Source organism: Centruroides vittatus, unplaced genomic scaffold (assembly GCF_030686945.1).
Source record: "Centruroides vittatus isolate TY-2023 unplaced genomic scaffold, ASM3068694v2 contig_1381, whole genome shotgun sequence".
NCBI lineage: Eukaryota > Metazoa > Arthropoda > Arachnida > Scorpiones > Buthidae > Centruroides > Centruroides vittatus.
In genome coordinates this window covers 908494-925461 of record NW_027120867.1, presented here as the reverse complement: position 1 = coordinate 925461, position 16968 = coordinate 908494, and the positions used below count along the sequence as shown (strand labels likewise).

Sequence of the window (16968 nt, the reverse complement as noted above, 5' to 3'; positions counted from 1 at the left end):
ACCATGGGACTCTTTGATGCAATACTGTATTCTATAATCTACTTGTGAAAAATCCTAATATTTTAATAATTAAATTAAAATTTATTGATGTAATTATACGTCTCCAAGCTTTACTCTCTGAAAAATTTTTGCGGACGCCCATGACTTCAATTATATACAGGGTGTCTCAGTTAAACGTTTCAGAACTTCTAAGAGGGGCAGGGTGCATCTCGACGACTCGGAATCATATAGTAATGTGAGGTCAGAAATGCTTTCCTGACGCTGTAGATGGTGTTGCGCGGAAGTTCCGAGTGTTCTTGCAGGGAATCGTCATTTTGCACAAGGACACAGAGTTAGTAGGATGGCTTATTATACGAACGCAGAGTTAGCCGATATGCATTTGGTGTACGGGGCTGCAGCTTGTAGTGGGCCAGCCGCACAGCGCTTGTACGCGGAACGATATTTGGCCAATAGTGGATTGGACATGGTGGTCCCTTGCGTTGGCCTGCTCGGTCACCAGATTTATCATGTATTGATTTTTATTTCTGGGGCATATGAAAACACTGGTTTATGACACCCCCGTTGACAATGCTGGGGAGCTGGTTGCAGAAATCGCAGTAGCTGCCGGAGAAATTCGAGATAAGCCTGGATTATTCCAGAATGTTCGGAATTCCATGCGCCGTAGATGTGAGGTCTGCATTGTAGTCAGTGGAATAAACTTCGAACGCTTTCTTTGACCCTTGTTCCTTTTGTTTTTGTACATTTATTATTAAAACGAATATTTACTTACGGTCTTCTTCTTTATGATGTTTCTATGTACATCACCGCTTCGGGAAAGCATTTCCGATCCTGCATTGCTATATGATTCCGAGTCGTCGGGATGCACCCTTCCCCTCTTAGAAGTTCTGAAACGTTTAACTGAGATACCCTGCATATTATTAAATAAATATTTTAAATTAGTGGTTAGCTAGTAGTACAGGCCGGATGGCCGAGCGGTCAAGGTGGCAGCCTACCGCTCTGGGGGAGCCGGGATCGAATCCGAACGGGTCGAATAATCCCCAGGAATTTTTCGGGGGTGGTCCGTTCGGATATGTCGGGCCCCGTCCCTCACCACCCGGTCGCCCCATTGTGGGCCTGGCCGAACCCATAATGGACCTTACTAAAAGAGGCCCTCTTAGTGCCCACAGGACGGAAAGAGTTAAAAAAGAAAAAAAAAAAAAAAAAAAAAGCTAGTAGTACAGTAGAAAGTCGGTATCCGAATCAATTGGGGAGTGGGGTTGTTCGGATAACCAACGTTTCGGATAACCAGTGTTCGGATAAACAACTCTCTACTGTACTCGGAACCACACGCGGCTATCATAATATGAATATCCTTCTTCCTTTCTTTGGTTTCTTCTGCTTTACTTCATTTTAAAGGCGAGCTCGCCACAAACTTGTATTATTTTGATGGAAGTGCAGTTCTCATTTGCATCATCAAACAGATTGTAGTGTAAATATATATTCAGCGTTAGGTTATTGTTAGATTTTTCAATAAATGAAATTTTTAATAGTGATTTAAATAAATGTATTATTGTATAAATGTAAAACACCTTCTTTTTAGTACTCAGGCTAAAAAATATGTGGTTTTAACAATTATAACAAAATTTTACAAAATTATAATTTATTAATATTTAATCTTAAAGTACTTTTATTTTAAAATAATTCAACTAAAATATTTAATAACTTTTGCATTTCATTTTATTTGTTTACTTTTTAAAATTCGTAACAACGTAAAAACTGAGGTGGCGCTTTAGACCAAAAGTTTATCAGCTGATTGTGAAGTTTCACGTGGGATTATTATCTAATGGATTTTAAAGTTTTACAGATACAATAATTAGTGTTATGGAGGTTTTATTTGGCATTGCGTGCTTTATTGTTATAATTACGCTATGCGCTCTCGCTTTCGTATATTTTACTTTTCGCGAATTGCCTGTATTTCTCGACGAGGTAAGACATTTGAATTATGAAAGTGATCAATAAATATGAATCGTTAAATATGTAGGAAGATAATTAGATATTAATTAATAATCTTATAGACTATTTTTATATATATATTTAAAGTTCGTGTAGTAATTATTATTGTACGAGGTTTTAAGGAAAAATAATAAAATAAAAAAAATTTTGTAATGGTTACTTTACCTTTAATTTACTTTATTTCTTTCTTATATTATTTAATTTATTATGTTAATTTATTAGATTTGTAAATAATAATGAAATAATTACCCAATATTTAAAAATATATATGACTCATTATCTCTTGTTTGTAAACTTTCAGTCTAATCACATACAGAAGTCATAATGAAAGCTTTGTTTATGTATGAATTTTAAAGCAAATGAAAATGTAATGGTTTGACTAACTATTCATATATATATACTGGTATATTAAGCATAATAGTGTTATACTTTACATTATTTATAAAATGAATATTATGTAAATTATATAATATAATTATGAAAATATTTAGGTAAAAAAAATAAATTATAGACACGAACAGTGATTCAGAAAACAAATAAATAAAGTAAACAAAGAGCAAAATTTGTTTTAGTGATTTATGGTAAAATCTTTAATGAACTTAGAATGCATAGGCTATTAAATTCTGTTTATTAGTCATTATATAAAGAATTTCCTTCTGAATATATTTATGTTTCAAAGGAACTTCCTTTAAAACTTCCTTTGAAGATAGATGTATTATAAACTGTTGTATATAAATTATTTATGATATTGGACAAACTGATGTATAATACTTTGACACAGAATAGATATACAGAATACTTTGTGTCAAATGGTGAAGTGTGTCATCAAATGTATCGCAATCATTAAATACAAAAGACATCCAGATCAATACATAATCATAATTTATATGAGAAAAATTATCAATTATATAATTCAAAAACATGGTTTTCGACTATGGTTGATTAAACTATTCAAAATATAAACTATGATTAATAATATACAGTATATTATAATTAATATCAATACTATAATTAATCATCTTTAATTACTTCATTAATAAGTATTTAATCTTATTATTAAAAAATTGGTTTTTATTTGTAAGTCTATAATGTTGATATATGTGTAAAAGTGCCAGCATATCTTCAAATTTATGAGAAATATATTTAGAAAGAATCTTTTAAGTGAAGTTAAACTATAATTAATGTCCCTGTTATAATAAAATGTGAATTAAGACAGAAAATGGTAAGAATGCATTTTTGGGAGCTGTGGGAGTAGACTTTGGCCCATTCACTTTTTCTCTGCTGTAAATCAAAGAAGCTTAACAGGTAAATCAAACCACAAGCATATATGTATGTATAGCATAAACAAGTTATATTTCTATTTATGTTTTCTATGTGAGAAAAAATATAGTAGTTTTCTCAGAGCCTAATAAATTTAATTTAATATAACTTTTTCCAATTATCAAGCCTGTGCCCATTAAAAAATTTTTCCATAACTCTATTTGTAAATCCTATCTAGACTAATAACAATAGTAAAATATAATTACCAGTGTATATATATTATATTATGTTTTTAATATAATGAATTATAATAATAAATGTGACGATGTTTCAAATAATTTGACTCGATCTTTATTATTTTTATATTGAATGTCGTGATGATGTGATTTAAAATGAAACCTGCTATTATTTTATTTGGATAAGTTTTTATATTTTTAAATTAAACTAAAGATGATTATAATGTCTTTCTATAAAATTAAGCTTGATAGTCTTAATACAATTATTAATAATATTCTGCAACATAATTTAGTATTTAATATAATAGAGTATTATACTTAATAAACATAAATAATACATAGATAGATATATTTTAAGTTATGTAAATTTTTATAATATAAGGTGATCAGATCCTGAAATATAAGAAGCATAACATTAGGCTGGATACATCAATGTGACATCAGATAAGTCGTGTGACTTATCTGATGTCACACAATCTAATGATGAAATGAAATGATGATTGATAGAAAGCTAGAAAACTGAAGATTGTGGTTCGTGATCCTCAGTTTTCTGGCTTTCTTATATCATTGATAATAGATGTTATAATCAAACATTTTATTTACCCATATACTCTTGTTTACAAAATAATAACATACAACAATAGTAAAGAACTAATAGTTTTGTCTATTATTACTACTCTGAGTGTATCTTTGTGTATTTTAACTACCATTTTTACTGTTCCACCTGTTATATGTAACAGAGAGAAAGTATGGCAATTGGTCAAAAATGACCCCAAGATTTTTGCATTTTTGGACACAGGATTTTGAAATATCAAGAAATTAATGCAAAAAAATTGGGGGGATTTCTGTGTGTATGAATGTTAGTGGGTGTGTAGGTGTGGCACAATTTTGTTCACCCTCTTTAAAGCTTAATAACTCCTGTACTTTTTGTTAAAAATTCCTGAAATTTTTCAGAGAGGTTTGTTTATTAGGGGGATTGGTGCTATTAAATTCTGGTGATTAGAAGTTAAGGGGATGGGGAGACAAAGGGGTCATGTGTATTTCCAATAGGGTAGACTTAATGATGATTTTACTCATTATTAGCAATTACAATTTTTTATAAAACCCATCCCTGCTCAGAAAATTAAGCTTTTTACCATTTTATAATAATTGAAAATATAAAAAGTTTTTAATAATAAAATATAACAGATGATGCCACACATGCAGTTTTAAATGTTGCTGGATTTTTTAACTTAAATAAATAGCAAAAACCATTAGTGAGGTTGAGGCCAAAGTTTTCAACGCAAAAACATGTATGTCGGACGTTCGGCGCTGCTTTCCTGTAAGCCTAGAAGTTTGACAATGGTGTTTGGAAAGTCAGTGGAATCATGCTCAACATTCTAAACGCCATTGTCAAACTTCTAGGCTTACAGGAAATTGGCGCCGAACGTCTGATTTACACATTTTTGCGTTGAAAACATTGACCCCTACCTAGCTATTAACTCCCTTTTATAACTGATTCACAAGACCATGCTACCTGCACATAATATATGTTCACTGTTCTATGATAGACAGAGCTGCTATACATACTAGGGAATCAATTGGGCAGCCACCAATGAGTAAGTGAATAAAATTGCTAAACGTTGGTAATTCTGGTTTGTCGTGACTTTGCATCTCACTAATGGACTTGGAGTTTTCTGGGTTTTCTTCGAGTTTATAATACGTAAATAACAGTCAGTTTCCCATAAAAGACCACCTGAGAATTATCCCTCCCTGGCACATTGCTCAAGTATTAGTTTTACATTCATTGCCTTATGCTATCAATCTAATTGGGATACTGTTTTTATGAGCTAGATACTAAAATTTTTATGCTGTAACTTGAATATGATTCATCTTTGACTTACAGTTTATGCAATGAATATTATTGTGAATACAATCATAAAACAGTCCAAAAACAGGACATTTTTCAAACAGTTTAAAAATCAGAACAGTTTGACAATCTGGACAGTGTATTAAAGAACTGTCCCACGTAATTTAGGTCACGCAAATATAATGTGTACAGTATATAAAAATATTTAAATAAAAACATGTTTTTTACTGAATATTTACACTGTTTTGAGAAATTAATTAAAAATAAATTTTAAAAAATGCAGAATAATTCACAAAATGTCAAAATACTTGAAATATCAATATTGTATTGAATCAGCTTGTTTATATTGTACAATTCAATGAACTGCTTATGTAATTTAGCCTTTACAATAACCTTTATACAATAACTTTTTTTTCAGATCTTGCTTCATATATATATATATATATACAACTAAAAGAGGGAAGTATTATAATCAGAAATCCAAACTATAGATTATAACTATGTTATCCTTCAATAAATTAGAGTTAGATTGTGGAACAATAAAGTTAATTAAAAATTTACCGATTGTAATCTCAGTTTTATTGCAACTTTATTTTTTAATACATGCATGATTTGCTTCTAATATCAGTTGTCAGTAATTTATTTACAGCTTCTCTATTTACATATTTGTTTAGTCATTGTAGTTCTAAATTTATATTCACATTTCATTTATTATTTATTTATAATTAAAAAAAACGTTTTAAAATACAATTTACTTATTAATAAAATATAGGAAATTAACGATTTTGATCTGCTTTTAAGAGAAATTGATCCATAATCAAGCTTATAATAGAAAAAACAAAACCTTAACTCTTCTATAATTAACTTGAATACAAATTATTGATAATATAAGATTTTCTTGATTTATTTTGTATCTTTCTAGAGATTTTCTAACTGTTTATTATTAAATTGTTTTTAGTTCTTTTATCAGATCTACCAGTAATCTGTTTTAAATATGTAATGTATGATAAAGTATGGATCCGTTTCCATGGAATGAATTGCTATTTATAAATGTTATATTAATTATTATTGTTACAATTAGAAGAATAATTAAAGTTCAATTATGTAATATTCAAATGAATTTTAAATTTTATTTCAAATGATTACAAAATTTGTTTTTCAAAATTTGATTTTTTACACAATGATTTTTCAGCATTATTACAAATTAATCACTTTTCTTTTCATAACATTTAATGTATTTACAGTGGCGTAGCTAGCATGGGTGACACCCGGTGCGGATATCGTGGTGTCACCGCTTTTAACTCTTATAAAACACTGTTGAATTGTAATATCTTCGCACTCGAGCAACTTGAACACTATATTGAATATGCGATGTCGCAACGTATGAGTTTAGATATATAGAATAAATACAGCAAGATTTTCAGCTGGTGTGAGCTCTCGTGGCGTCTCCTCATAGTGAAGAAACTGTCATGGGAGGCAAGCCATTGACCCTTTTTTTTTTAGGTACAGGCCTACCGGGTGTCACTCCTATACGGGTGACACCCGGGATGGGACGCCCCCAGCTACGCCTGTGTGTATTTATAGTCCTTGAAACAATTTTTATTACTGAGTTAAAATATTAGATAAGTAACAGTATAGATTTGAGTAAAATCTGTGCCTCGGTAGATGATAAATTTTTATTCGAAGTTACCTCATTTACTACTGTGTCATACCTGGTAAATTATATTAGAAGAGTTTGATTTTACTTCCAGATCAATGAATCCATAAAACTAGTATTTTTCAAATATAAATGAGACTCTTTTATAAATTGCAAAGAAGCAAGTGTAATGAATTTGTATGCACTTAATTCATATTTTAACTTACCTTATTCGGTTAATGTTATCTATGGTTCCAAAATGGCAGCTCATCTCTGATTCCAGCAAATAGAAGAAAGGAAACAGTGGGGACGCACATTCTAACCTAATCTAACCTATTCTAATAATTTTGTTAGTAATAATTATGGTAATTTATTAGAATAGGTTAGGTTAGGTTAGAACATGCGTCCCCACTGTTTCCTTTCTTCTATTTGCTGGAATAGGAGACGAGCCGCCATTTTGGAACCATAGGTAACATTAACCCATTATTTATTATCTGAACCATCCATTCTGCTTTTAGAAAAGTTTTTAAAAATGCTAAAAGATTGACAGCTGTTATCACAAACTGTACAAGTAGTTCCTGCATTGTACAATTTAAACAAACTCAATACAGGTATATCTTGCCTTACGTCGGTAATTGGTTTCAGAAGAGGCGACGTATGTCGAATTTACTTGTGTAGTTACGACGTAAGTCAAAACTACGGTGGAAAATGCCAATAAGAGCACTTAAAGATCGCTAAATAAGACGACAACACAGAAACACAGATGCTTTCGTGTTTCGTTCTCTCTAATAGATGATTATGTTAACATTTACTGTAAATGTACATATTTTAATATGATTTTATGTGCTTTCAACGCTTCTCTAGTGATATTACGACTTCAATGTTTATGGTGGACGGATTTAAAGTCGAATAAACTGACTTAAACTTGATTTTTATTTTTCCATATACTTTTTTCACAAACGACATATAATCAAGAACGACTTAACTCGAGGTATACCTGTACAATGACAATAAATATTTGGAATCATTTAATATTTCATTAATTACTGTGTTTATGAAATTTACTTTTAAGAAATAGGGACCATAGCTTATGATGATCCCTACTGTTATTATTTTATATTTGGGTTAATAGTGAAGATAAACAAATCAATATGCAATAACAATATTTTCCAATATATTATTATTGAAATTAGACATGGTAATTATTAGTATAAAAATGAAATTTTTATTATTAAAATTGGATATTTTATTTTATAGTTTTAGAAATAAATTTATTAAATATTTTAAATTAAATAATATAAAATAACTACAATTTCCTTGTTTATTAAAAAGGAAATGACAAAAAAATTGTTCATTTTATTTTAGAAATTTTATTATCTTAAATGTAAAAATAAGAATTGAAAAAAAGAAATTTAAATTTAAAATTAGAAATACATTCACAAATGAATACATATTTTAATATAATATTTTTCAGACATCTTCAGTAGTTGTAATAAAACTTATTGAAGCTATTAGAGAGGTAAGCGTAATTTAATTTGTATATTTGTACTTCTAAATATATTTATTAATAGTTAATTTTAAAATTGAAAAAGAAAAATTCTTTTAAGAAAAACATAAAATTAACTTTAAAATTATTTTTGACTGATGCTTTCTATTCAGTAAAATGTTATCATACAAACTAACTACTAGATTGTGTAATAAATTTGTTCAGGCATACCTCTCTCAATGGCTGCATTCACCATACTCAACAGTTGTAACTGAACAAATCAGTAGTTGTTACATAGCAACCTGGGTCTGCAGAATGAAGAGTGATGTATGCATTAGAACAAAAGCCTCATTGGTCGGTTTTGGGTAGCGTAAATGAAAGACGCTAGCGAATGCGATTTCAAAACGCCAAACATGTTCCGAAAGAACGCTACTGTAGAGGGCATCCGCCAGAAAAATACTCAACAGCTCCGGAACTGTTGAGTCTGCCGAATGCAGCCATTTTCACTTAACTACAATCTGTTTCTGAAAATCAGACATTCTGTGAAAAAACATTAATTGGAAACTTATTTCTCATTATTTTAAATAAGAAAATTATAATCAGAGCTTTAGTCAGTAGAACAAGCCCACAACTTTGACTTAGATGCATAGAATCTTAGAAAGTTCAACTTAAAATGATTATTTAAGATATACTTTAATTATATTAACCCAGAATGGCATTTTATCATTATCAAGCAAATCATCAGGCTACTTTTTAAGCATTTTTTTAAGTAAATTATCAGGCATTCGGGAGCAAATTCTCTAGGCTTGCTTAGCATGTGCCGCGTGCTTAAGAGAAAGTTTTGACTGTCAATATATTTTTTTATAGGGGAACAAATATGCCAATAATAATTTATTCTAATGTGTAAACTCTTTTATCATTTGTGTTTCCTTTCACACTGGCAGCTAGTGGATAGCCGTTTTAAGTCGGTGCGATGCTTGCGGGAAATTGATTGCTTGCTTGTGTGGAGGTTTGCCCCAGTGTCAAGGGCCCACAAAAATTGAATTATTATCATAAATTTTTAATACTTTTTCATTATAATATATTTCATGTGTAGATATAATGGGCTTTATAATAGTCCATACTTTCCATCTATAAGTATTTGCCGTATTTTTAAGCAGCATAACTTTCTCATACCTCTATCTGCACTATTAAGCCTATGTAAGATCATCTGCAACGACTGGGATAAATTCTCCACTTTAGAAAAATCAGGGGTCTGTGCTTCACCGGTGGAGAATCCCGCAACGGGAATAAATACAAGGTACTGTACATTGGGGCCACAACAAGAATGCTTGCTAGCCGCCTAGCAGAACATTGAGATGATGTACCAAGATGATGAGAAAAAAAGAATTAAGGGCAAGACAGAACAAAAAAACCTTTATAAAATAAATGCAATGCAAATGGATAAACAACATAAGTTCTAAGATCAACCATCTCTGGTTGGGATCAGAATGCAGTGTCATGTTAAACATTGACAATCAACCTCTGCTGTGACCTAAACTGATTGAGTTATACCTGGGGAAAGGGAGACAGTTTGACTAAAGTCAAGATGAATGAGTGGAAATAAAATCAGATCACATCAAGAGAAAAGTCAATCTTTGGTATTCAACTCAACATCATATCTCAACTCTGACCAGGAGATTTTGATGGAACTTCAAAACCTGCACTCATATTTTAGATTGTTATAGTTTGTTCTAACATCTAGGAATTTCAACTACAATACATGATGTTTTTCTTTCATTAAACTGTTCATTTTTCCTGATTCAATTAAATTCTATTATTTTTATATGAGCATCAGAGTGAAAGTTTAAACTCTCTAGTTTGACATTGATTTAGATACTTTGTATTTATATTGTATACATTTACCTTACATTTACATTGCTTTATGTCATATTTTCTTTCAATATTAAAATACATTTTTAGCACATTTAACAGGAGGTTTGGACTCTGTCTGGAACCTCACAGGGCTCCCTGGCATTTTTAAAATGTTGACAATATGGAATGTGCAAAATTTTAACTAGCATGTTCTAACTGATTGTATTTCGTCACATGACAAGATACCATTTCTTCTCACATTTTTGTTTTGCATTACATCAAAGTTTTTCATTACAATTATTTAGAGAGTTTTTCTACTACAACATTATTTTATTTAAGATAATTCATCAATAAGTATAAAAATTGATAAATATATAAAAATTCATATTACATGGATAAATATAAATAAATGGATAAATGCAAAATGATATATATAATGATTGATTGAAAAATTAAACAAAGGAAGAGACGGGGAATATGTAGTTATCTCCGTTCTCTATCAAGGCAAAGGGTTATTGTTGGGATTAGTCATCAATCCCAGTTGGTAGTCTCAGTCCATGCAGAATTGGAGAGCAATGTGTAGTTGCTGTGCATAGTGGTCAGGGCTGTGGAGAGAGCTCCTGGATGATTTGGTACTTCTCTCTCTGGTGTTCAATGCTTGGTCAGGGATCTGTCCTCCTGATTCTAATGGGTTTCCATCCTCTTTCCTCCCTGTTAGTTATCATTCCTTCTCAATTTCTCTTGTTTTCAGTTTCATTTATAAGTTTTGGTTCCCTGATCCACTTTGTTGACAGTAAGAGCAACCATGGCCTCCACCTCAGATTGAAAGTTCTGGGGAATTCAGCTCTGAGAAGCAAGACCAGCAACTCAGGCTGCCTTGAGTCCATTCCTTTGCAAACTCTTTGGATAGCATGTCAAACAACCATCAGATTTGCTTGGAGCTTTCTCATCCTGCAAAGGGCTCCAGACAACAAATTAGGGAGTGGTATAATAATTAGATCCTATCACTTTTCCTTTCTCTCCTCTCATAATAGATCCCTCTGTTGGATGGAAGTCTTTACCCTTCTATTCATCTATATGCAAGAAAGAGAAAGGAAAATGTCTTAAATCATTTGATAAAAATATATATGATTTTTTCCTCATTTAGATATTCTGATTCTCTTTGTGTTGTGTTCACTATGAGTAATTCCAAATTGTAAAGACGAATGGTCCACAATGGAAGAGGTATTTGTATTTACTACTTTTCATCTTGTTCAGATGAAATCACAACATTTACAGTTCTTGCAGTGTTGATTATTATAGTCAAAGATAGGATCTGATTCTCTAGCATTTTCGAGGGCAAGGTCATACATTCTCTGTTCTGTGTTATATATTGAATGTCACCAGTAACACTTCACAATATCAATTTCCACAATATTATTCTCTTTTAGAAGTGGCTTGCTTCTTTTTTGTTTCCTACCATTCTAACAACTACATAGAAGAGGAAGATATTGTCTTCTGTTTGTTTAATAGTTTGTATAATAAAATTATGCTGATGATAACAGAAACATGTAGTCCAGGTTAGAGTTTGAGTTGGTTCTAATCCAGTTATAACCATACAAATGGTATGGTGGTTCAGGTACCAGCATAGTTGGATATTCTTCCATAATGTGAGAAACTATCTGTTAGTAGACTCCTTCTTATTGACAAGTTAAATCCGGACAAGGGCATGGCATGAACATATATTATATGGACAATATCATTTTTAAATTCTTCTGTCTCCAAGAGTTTGGGATTCTGAACATCCATTTTCTTTAAATTTATAAGGCAGAGTGACCAGTTCAGCTGATCTTTCCAATATAAATTTTCAGTATTAAATAAACATACTGTGCATAGTTTATAGTGCTGCAAAAGTTATTTTATTTGAGCCAAAAGAAAAAAACAAACAAAACAGTAACATAAGTTATGACAGACACCATACAAAACTTTTCTGTTAATGGGACACGAGTCAAAATATATAGTACAATGTAAAGAAATGGCTATTTTATTATGTTAAAGTACCCCGGTACATTTCAATAGAAATAAATTTTAATAGAAATGTATACATGATGTCAAACATTGCAAAAGATGCAAACAATGCAAAGCAGATTAGGAATTTAACAAGTTTTAATTATTTTATGTTTTATTGTCCAGGTCCTTACAGATCTATTTGACTTTTATTAATTTCATGCTTTTCTATTATGTCAATAAGATGATGGCATTACACATCAGATTACAATTATGACTGGTGTCCCATCAACAGAAAAATAACCAAATGAGTGAGTGCAGTGATCTTCTAGCATTGTGCCTGCTTGAACATCCAGCTTGTGCAGGTGCTAGCTTCACTTTACAGTATTCCGTAATCTCCCATTTCCCGAAAGGTCGAAATCTTTTACGAAAGTTGAAATTTTGGTGCATAAATTTCCAGTCACAAATGATCAAATTCCTGAAAATTGACATTCACAAACATCAAGCTTACTATTTAAAACAGACAAAAATTTCACATATTCTATAGTCTATTTTGGTGCTTATTTATATTAATAGATATACAGGGTGGGAAACAAAGTCACGTAACACCCCTGCTACAGAATATAGAATGTACATCATGTAACATGCATAACTCTGTAACTGTTTGATATAGGTCAATAAAATCTTTCAGCAATCAATTCCTTGTGAAATTCTGACCCTAAATGATGTCTGTGACTCCCTTCCTATTACAGTTTCGAAGTTGCATTCAATATGGCAGCCATGCATATAACACACATCACTCTGTTTCCCGCTTGGTGTAATGTGTTTCTGACATGAGCAATTTAACTTTGAGTACATTCTGTATTCTTTGGCAGGGGTGTTAAGTGACTTTCCTCCCACCCTGTATAGTAAACAAAAAGAATATCCTATAAATTACCTGAAAAAATAATAAAAGCCTGAATAACATACTTCAACATTGAAAAATAAAACATGAAATTCACTACATACGCTACAATTTAAAGGTCTATTTTCTTAGTTAAAAGGCCTTAAATAATGAGGTTAAAATTGAAAATTATAATATTATGTATAAAAAAAGGAATTGTTAAAATACAAATTATACTCATCTATTGAGAAAAGTGTTGCAGCTAGTAGTGCCATTTTATATTGATAGTGTCTAGTTATATTTTTACTATGGATATGTAGACTAAAAAACAATGAAGCACTGTAATCATTGAATGTTAATCAATAATAATTTTTTTCATTTAAATTACAATAATTTTAATTTTGGTAAATTTATGGGAAACAATACTGTAAATTAGTAGTAAATAAATATTAAAACAGTCAAAAATAATTACAACATGTATAAAAGGTGACAGTTCTTGATTGCTTATTATTGAATTCTTTTATATAAATTCCATGCATTTTTCTAACTGAGATTTTTTAAGAACTTTTGAAAAATTTGGAGTGTTTCTGGATTTTAGACAATAATCTTTTATCTGTTCTATACAACTGTTGACAATACAATTCTTATGGAGAAATATAGAGACTGCAAGATAATGTTTGACTAGGTTTTATGTTGCTCTCATGAATAAATCTGCCATCAAATTACAGGCAAAGATTTAGACCAATCAAGTTTCATACTATAAATACATGATCATTTAATCTTACTTTCCTAACACCTATTTATTTAAAGATAATTAATTTACCATTATTAAAAAAATTTGTTGTTGAAGCTATTTTCAATTAATATCAATTGCCTTTTTAATATTTTTCTTACTGCTTAAATATATACAGGTAACCCCCATATAACACGGTACTTTTATAGCACAGATTCACTCTGACAGGGTTCGAGAATTGGGTAAAACCTTCGTACAACATGAAATGTAATAAAAACTATTAAAAGCAAACTTTATCTAATTTGAAAATAGGAAAATCCCGGTTCAATAAACGTGATAAAGCTTTTATGTGCGAAAGATACCTCATTTGACATTTTTTGTACTATCAAATTTTCGTGTATAATTTTCGTGAACTTTAGTATTTAAGTACAGTATGTAAATTTTCTTTTCCCGCCTTCTGTCAATACACGTGGTCCTTATTGAAACTTCTCTCGTGTTGCCAGATCTCGACGCTTCTGCTTTTAGTGTTGCCAGATATTTTTCCCTTATTCCATACTTGCTTTATTCCATCACCGGTTTTTAAGCATTGAACTGTTGGGACCGTTACGTAGTTCCATGTCAACTTGAAGAGAAGAAAAGAGAGAGAGACTTACATAGATTAAAAATTTTTGGTTAATAGTGCTTAGTGATGACAACGAAAACATTGTTTAGTTTATATTAATATGTATCACTTCTTAAGAAAATTTTAATAAAGATATTTATCTTAATTATGAAAATATAATAGCATGTTTTTTAATTTTTGAAACCTAACCCCCCTTTTCGTACTAGTTCTTTGTTTTGTATAACACAGATTTGCATAAAATGGCAATTTTTTGGAACGTAACTCCCGTGTTGTACGGGGTTACCTGTAATTAATACTTATATTATCTTAGTGGCTTAATCAAAATTTTATACGATCCAATATAAACAAACAAGCATTCTTTCTTGCCGAAAAGTTTGACACTTCATGTTCACAGTTTTGTTGACTATTCAAGAATTCCAATTTATATTTCTAATATAGTGGTTAACAGTTGTGAGGTATTTTTTAATTTTTTGAACATTAAATGAATAACATTGTTGATAAACCTACCAACGTAGAACGTGACTTAATAAATTCACAGAATTATATTACTTTATTATACAATATAAACAATTAGGAATAATCTGAAATTGTAATAAAATAAAATTACAAATTTATTGCATGAATAAAATATCTAAAGGTAATATATTTGTTTATAGGTTTGTCCTGTTGGAAGCAATAAAGGATGGACTTTGTTACTCAATCATTTTGGAGCTCGGTGTTGGAGTCAGATTCTGCCTTTTGACATCTTAGGCATTCATCCAATTATATACGGTAGTTCTGTTGTTGTACATTCTTCTGCCACAGTAAGTATTTTGAAATATCAATTTTAAATATTATTTTATATGATCTAGATTTTAATTTTTTAAGTTCAAAAAGCTGCAAAGTTCTAAAAATACTTTTCAAGGATTTTTAACTACAGTTTCATTCACTAAAATTTCAATGTAAAAACTTGTCAGAAATTTAATTTCAGTTATATTTTATATTCAGAACATATTAATATGCAAACTGTAGTCGAGTCCGCATAGTCGTCACCCGGATAACTCGACACCGTAGATTAATTAGTCAGTTTTTGTGGTCCCGGCCGATATACATAGGCATTAATGTTATTAATGTTAAAAAACTCGGTTTACTCGACATTGTTTAACTCCTCACCACTGGATAAATCAACATACTTTTTCTGTTTCACAGTTTTTAGACGTCCGATAAGTCAACTCCCCTCCTGAAAAAATGAGTTTACACCGTACAATAAGCTGTGTGGTGTGAACTCATTTTAAGGGGGGAGTCGACTTATCAGAATTCTAAAAAGTGTAAAACAGAAAAAGTATGTTGATTTATCCAGTGGTGATGAGTTAAACGATGTCGATTAAACTGAGTTTTTTAATATTAATAACATTAATGCCTATGTAAGTCGGCCGGGACCACAAAAATTGACTACGTAACCGACGAGTGTCGAGTTATCCTGGTGATGACTTATGCAGACTCGACTGTATTTTTCATGATTTAAATTTGAAACTGTATTTACTGATCTGTCAGCAAAGCATATTAATGTGTTACTCTAATTTGCATATCAGATTCACATCCTCTTCATTTATAAACATTTGTATTTTCTGGATTTTAATGGAATTATTTGGAGGGAGATTCAAGTTTTTCTATAAGATTTTTAAAAGGGTGTTTTCTAAAAAGTATTATTTTTTCTTAACATAAATTTATTAATTTCTGCAATATAGATATATAACACATTACAGTAAGTAAGGAAGAACTGAACAAGTATAAAAGAAATATAAGTTATATACAATATACTGTTTTATTAGCATAACAACATTTTTGTGTTTAAATTGAATTTGAATTCATTCCCAATCTCTCACTAGAGACATTAATATCTCTAGTGTTTTTCTTGATGTTTTAATAAAGCAAGGCCATTCTTTTGACTTGGAATTTCTATCATATGCATCAGTGGCGTGCTGTCATTGGAAGTGGTGGAAGCGCCGCATCCACCTTCCAATGACCTTCCCTTGTAGTTTCTAAAATATAAATTTTCATATTTTAATGTACTTTGAATTAGTTAAAATTAATATTTTATTATAACTTCATTATGTATCCTATTAAAAAATTCTATACTATATGTGAAAAAACGATAAGATTGCTATTGTATATTCGAATGTCAGTGGCGGAATGGAAGCGCTTCCGAGACAGCTTTCACGGCAAGAATAACTGAATGGTGTAAAGCAGCCAGAGGGCATTGGCGCATGCGCTTTACAGAGCACCAACCTCAGCCAGTTTAGCTGGTGGAAACTACACACGCGTAATGCTTCCAACGATTCTGTCCCTTAGCCACTAGTAGGGAGCTATCTGACTAAGTGAATTGTTTAAGATTTAAAAAGTAAAGAGTATTCAATGTTATTTTTATGTACGTTTTTTTGCAAAGTTATAT

The 16968-nt window shown here is 30.7% G+C and overlaps 1 protein-coding gene across 1 annotated transcript in view; it reads left to right on the top strand.

Moving 5' to 3' along the window:
• Positions 1 to 1770: 1770 nt before the first annotated feature.
• LOC136990914 (uncharacterized) overlaps positions 1771 to 16968 on the top strand; it is a 38187-nt gene continuing 22989 nt past the window's right edge. Inside the window, exons 1-3 of the mRNA XM_067289382.1 lie at positions 1771 to 1965; positions 8448 to 8492; positions 15194 to 15340. Of these exons, the coding sequence (XP_067145483.1) occupies positions 1861 to 1965; positions 8448 to 8492; positions 15194 to 15340 (297 nt within the window). The 5' untranslated portion in view covers positions 1771 to 1860. The remainder of the gene's footprint in view (positions 1966 to 8447; positions 8493 to 15193; positions 15341 to 16968) is intronic.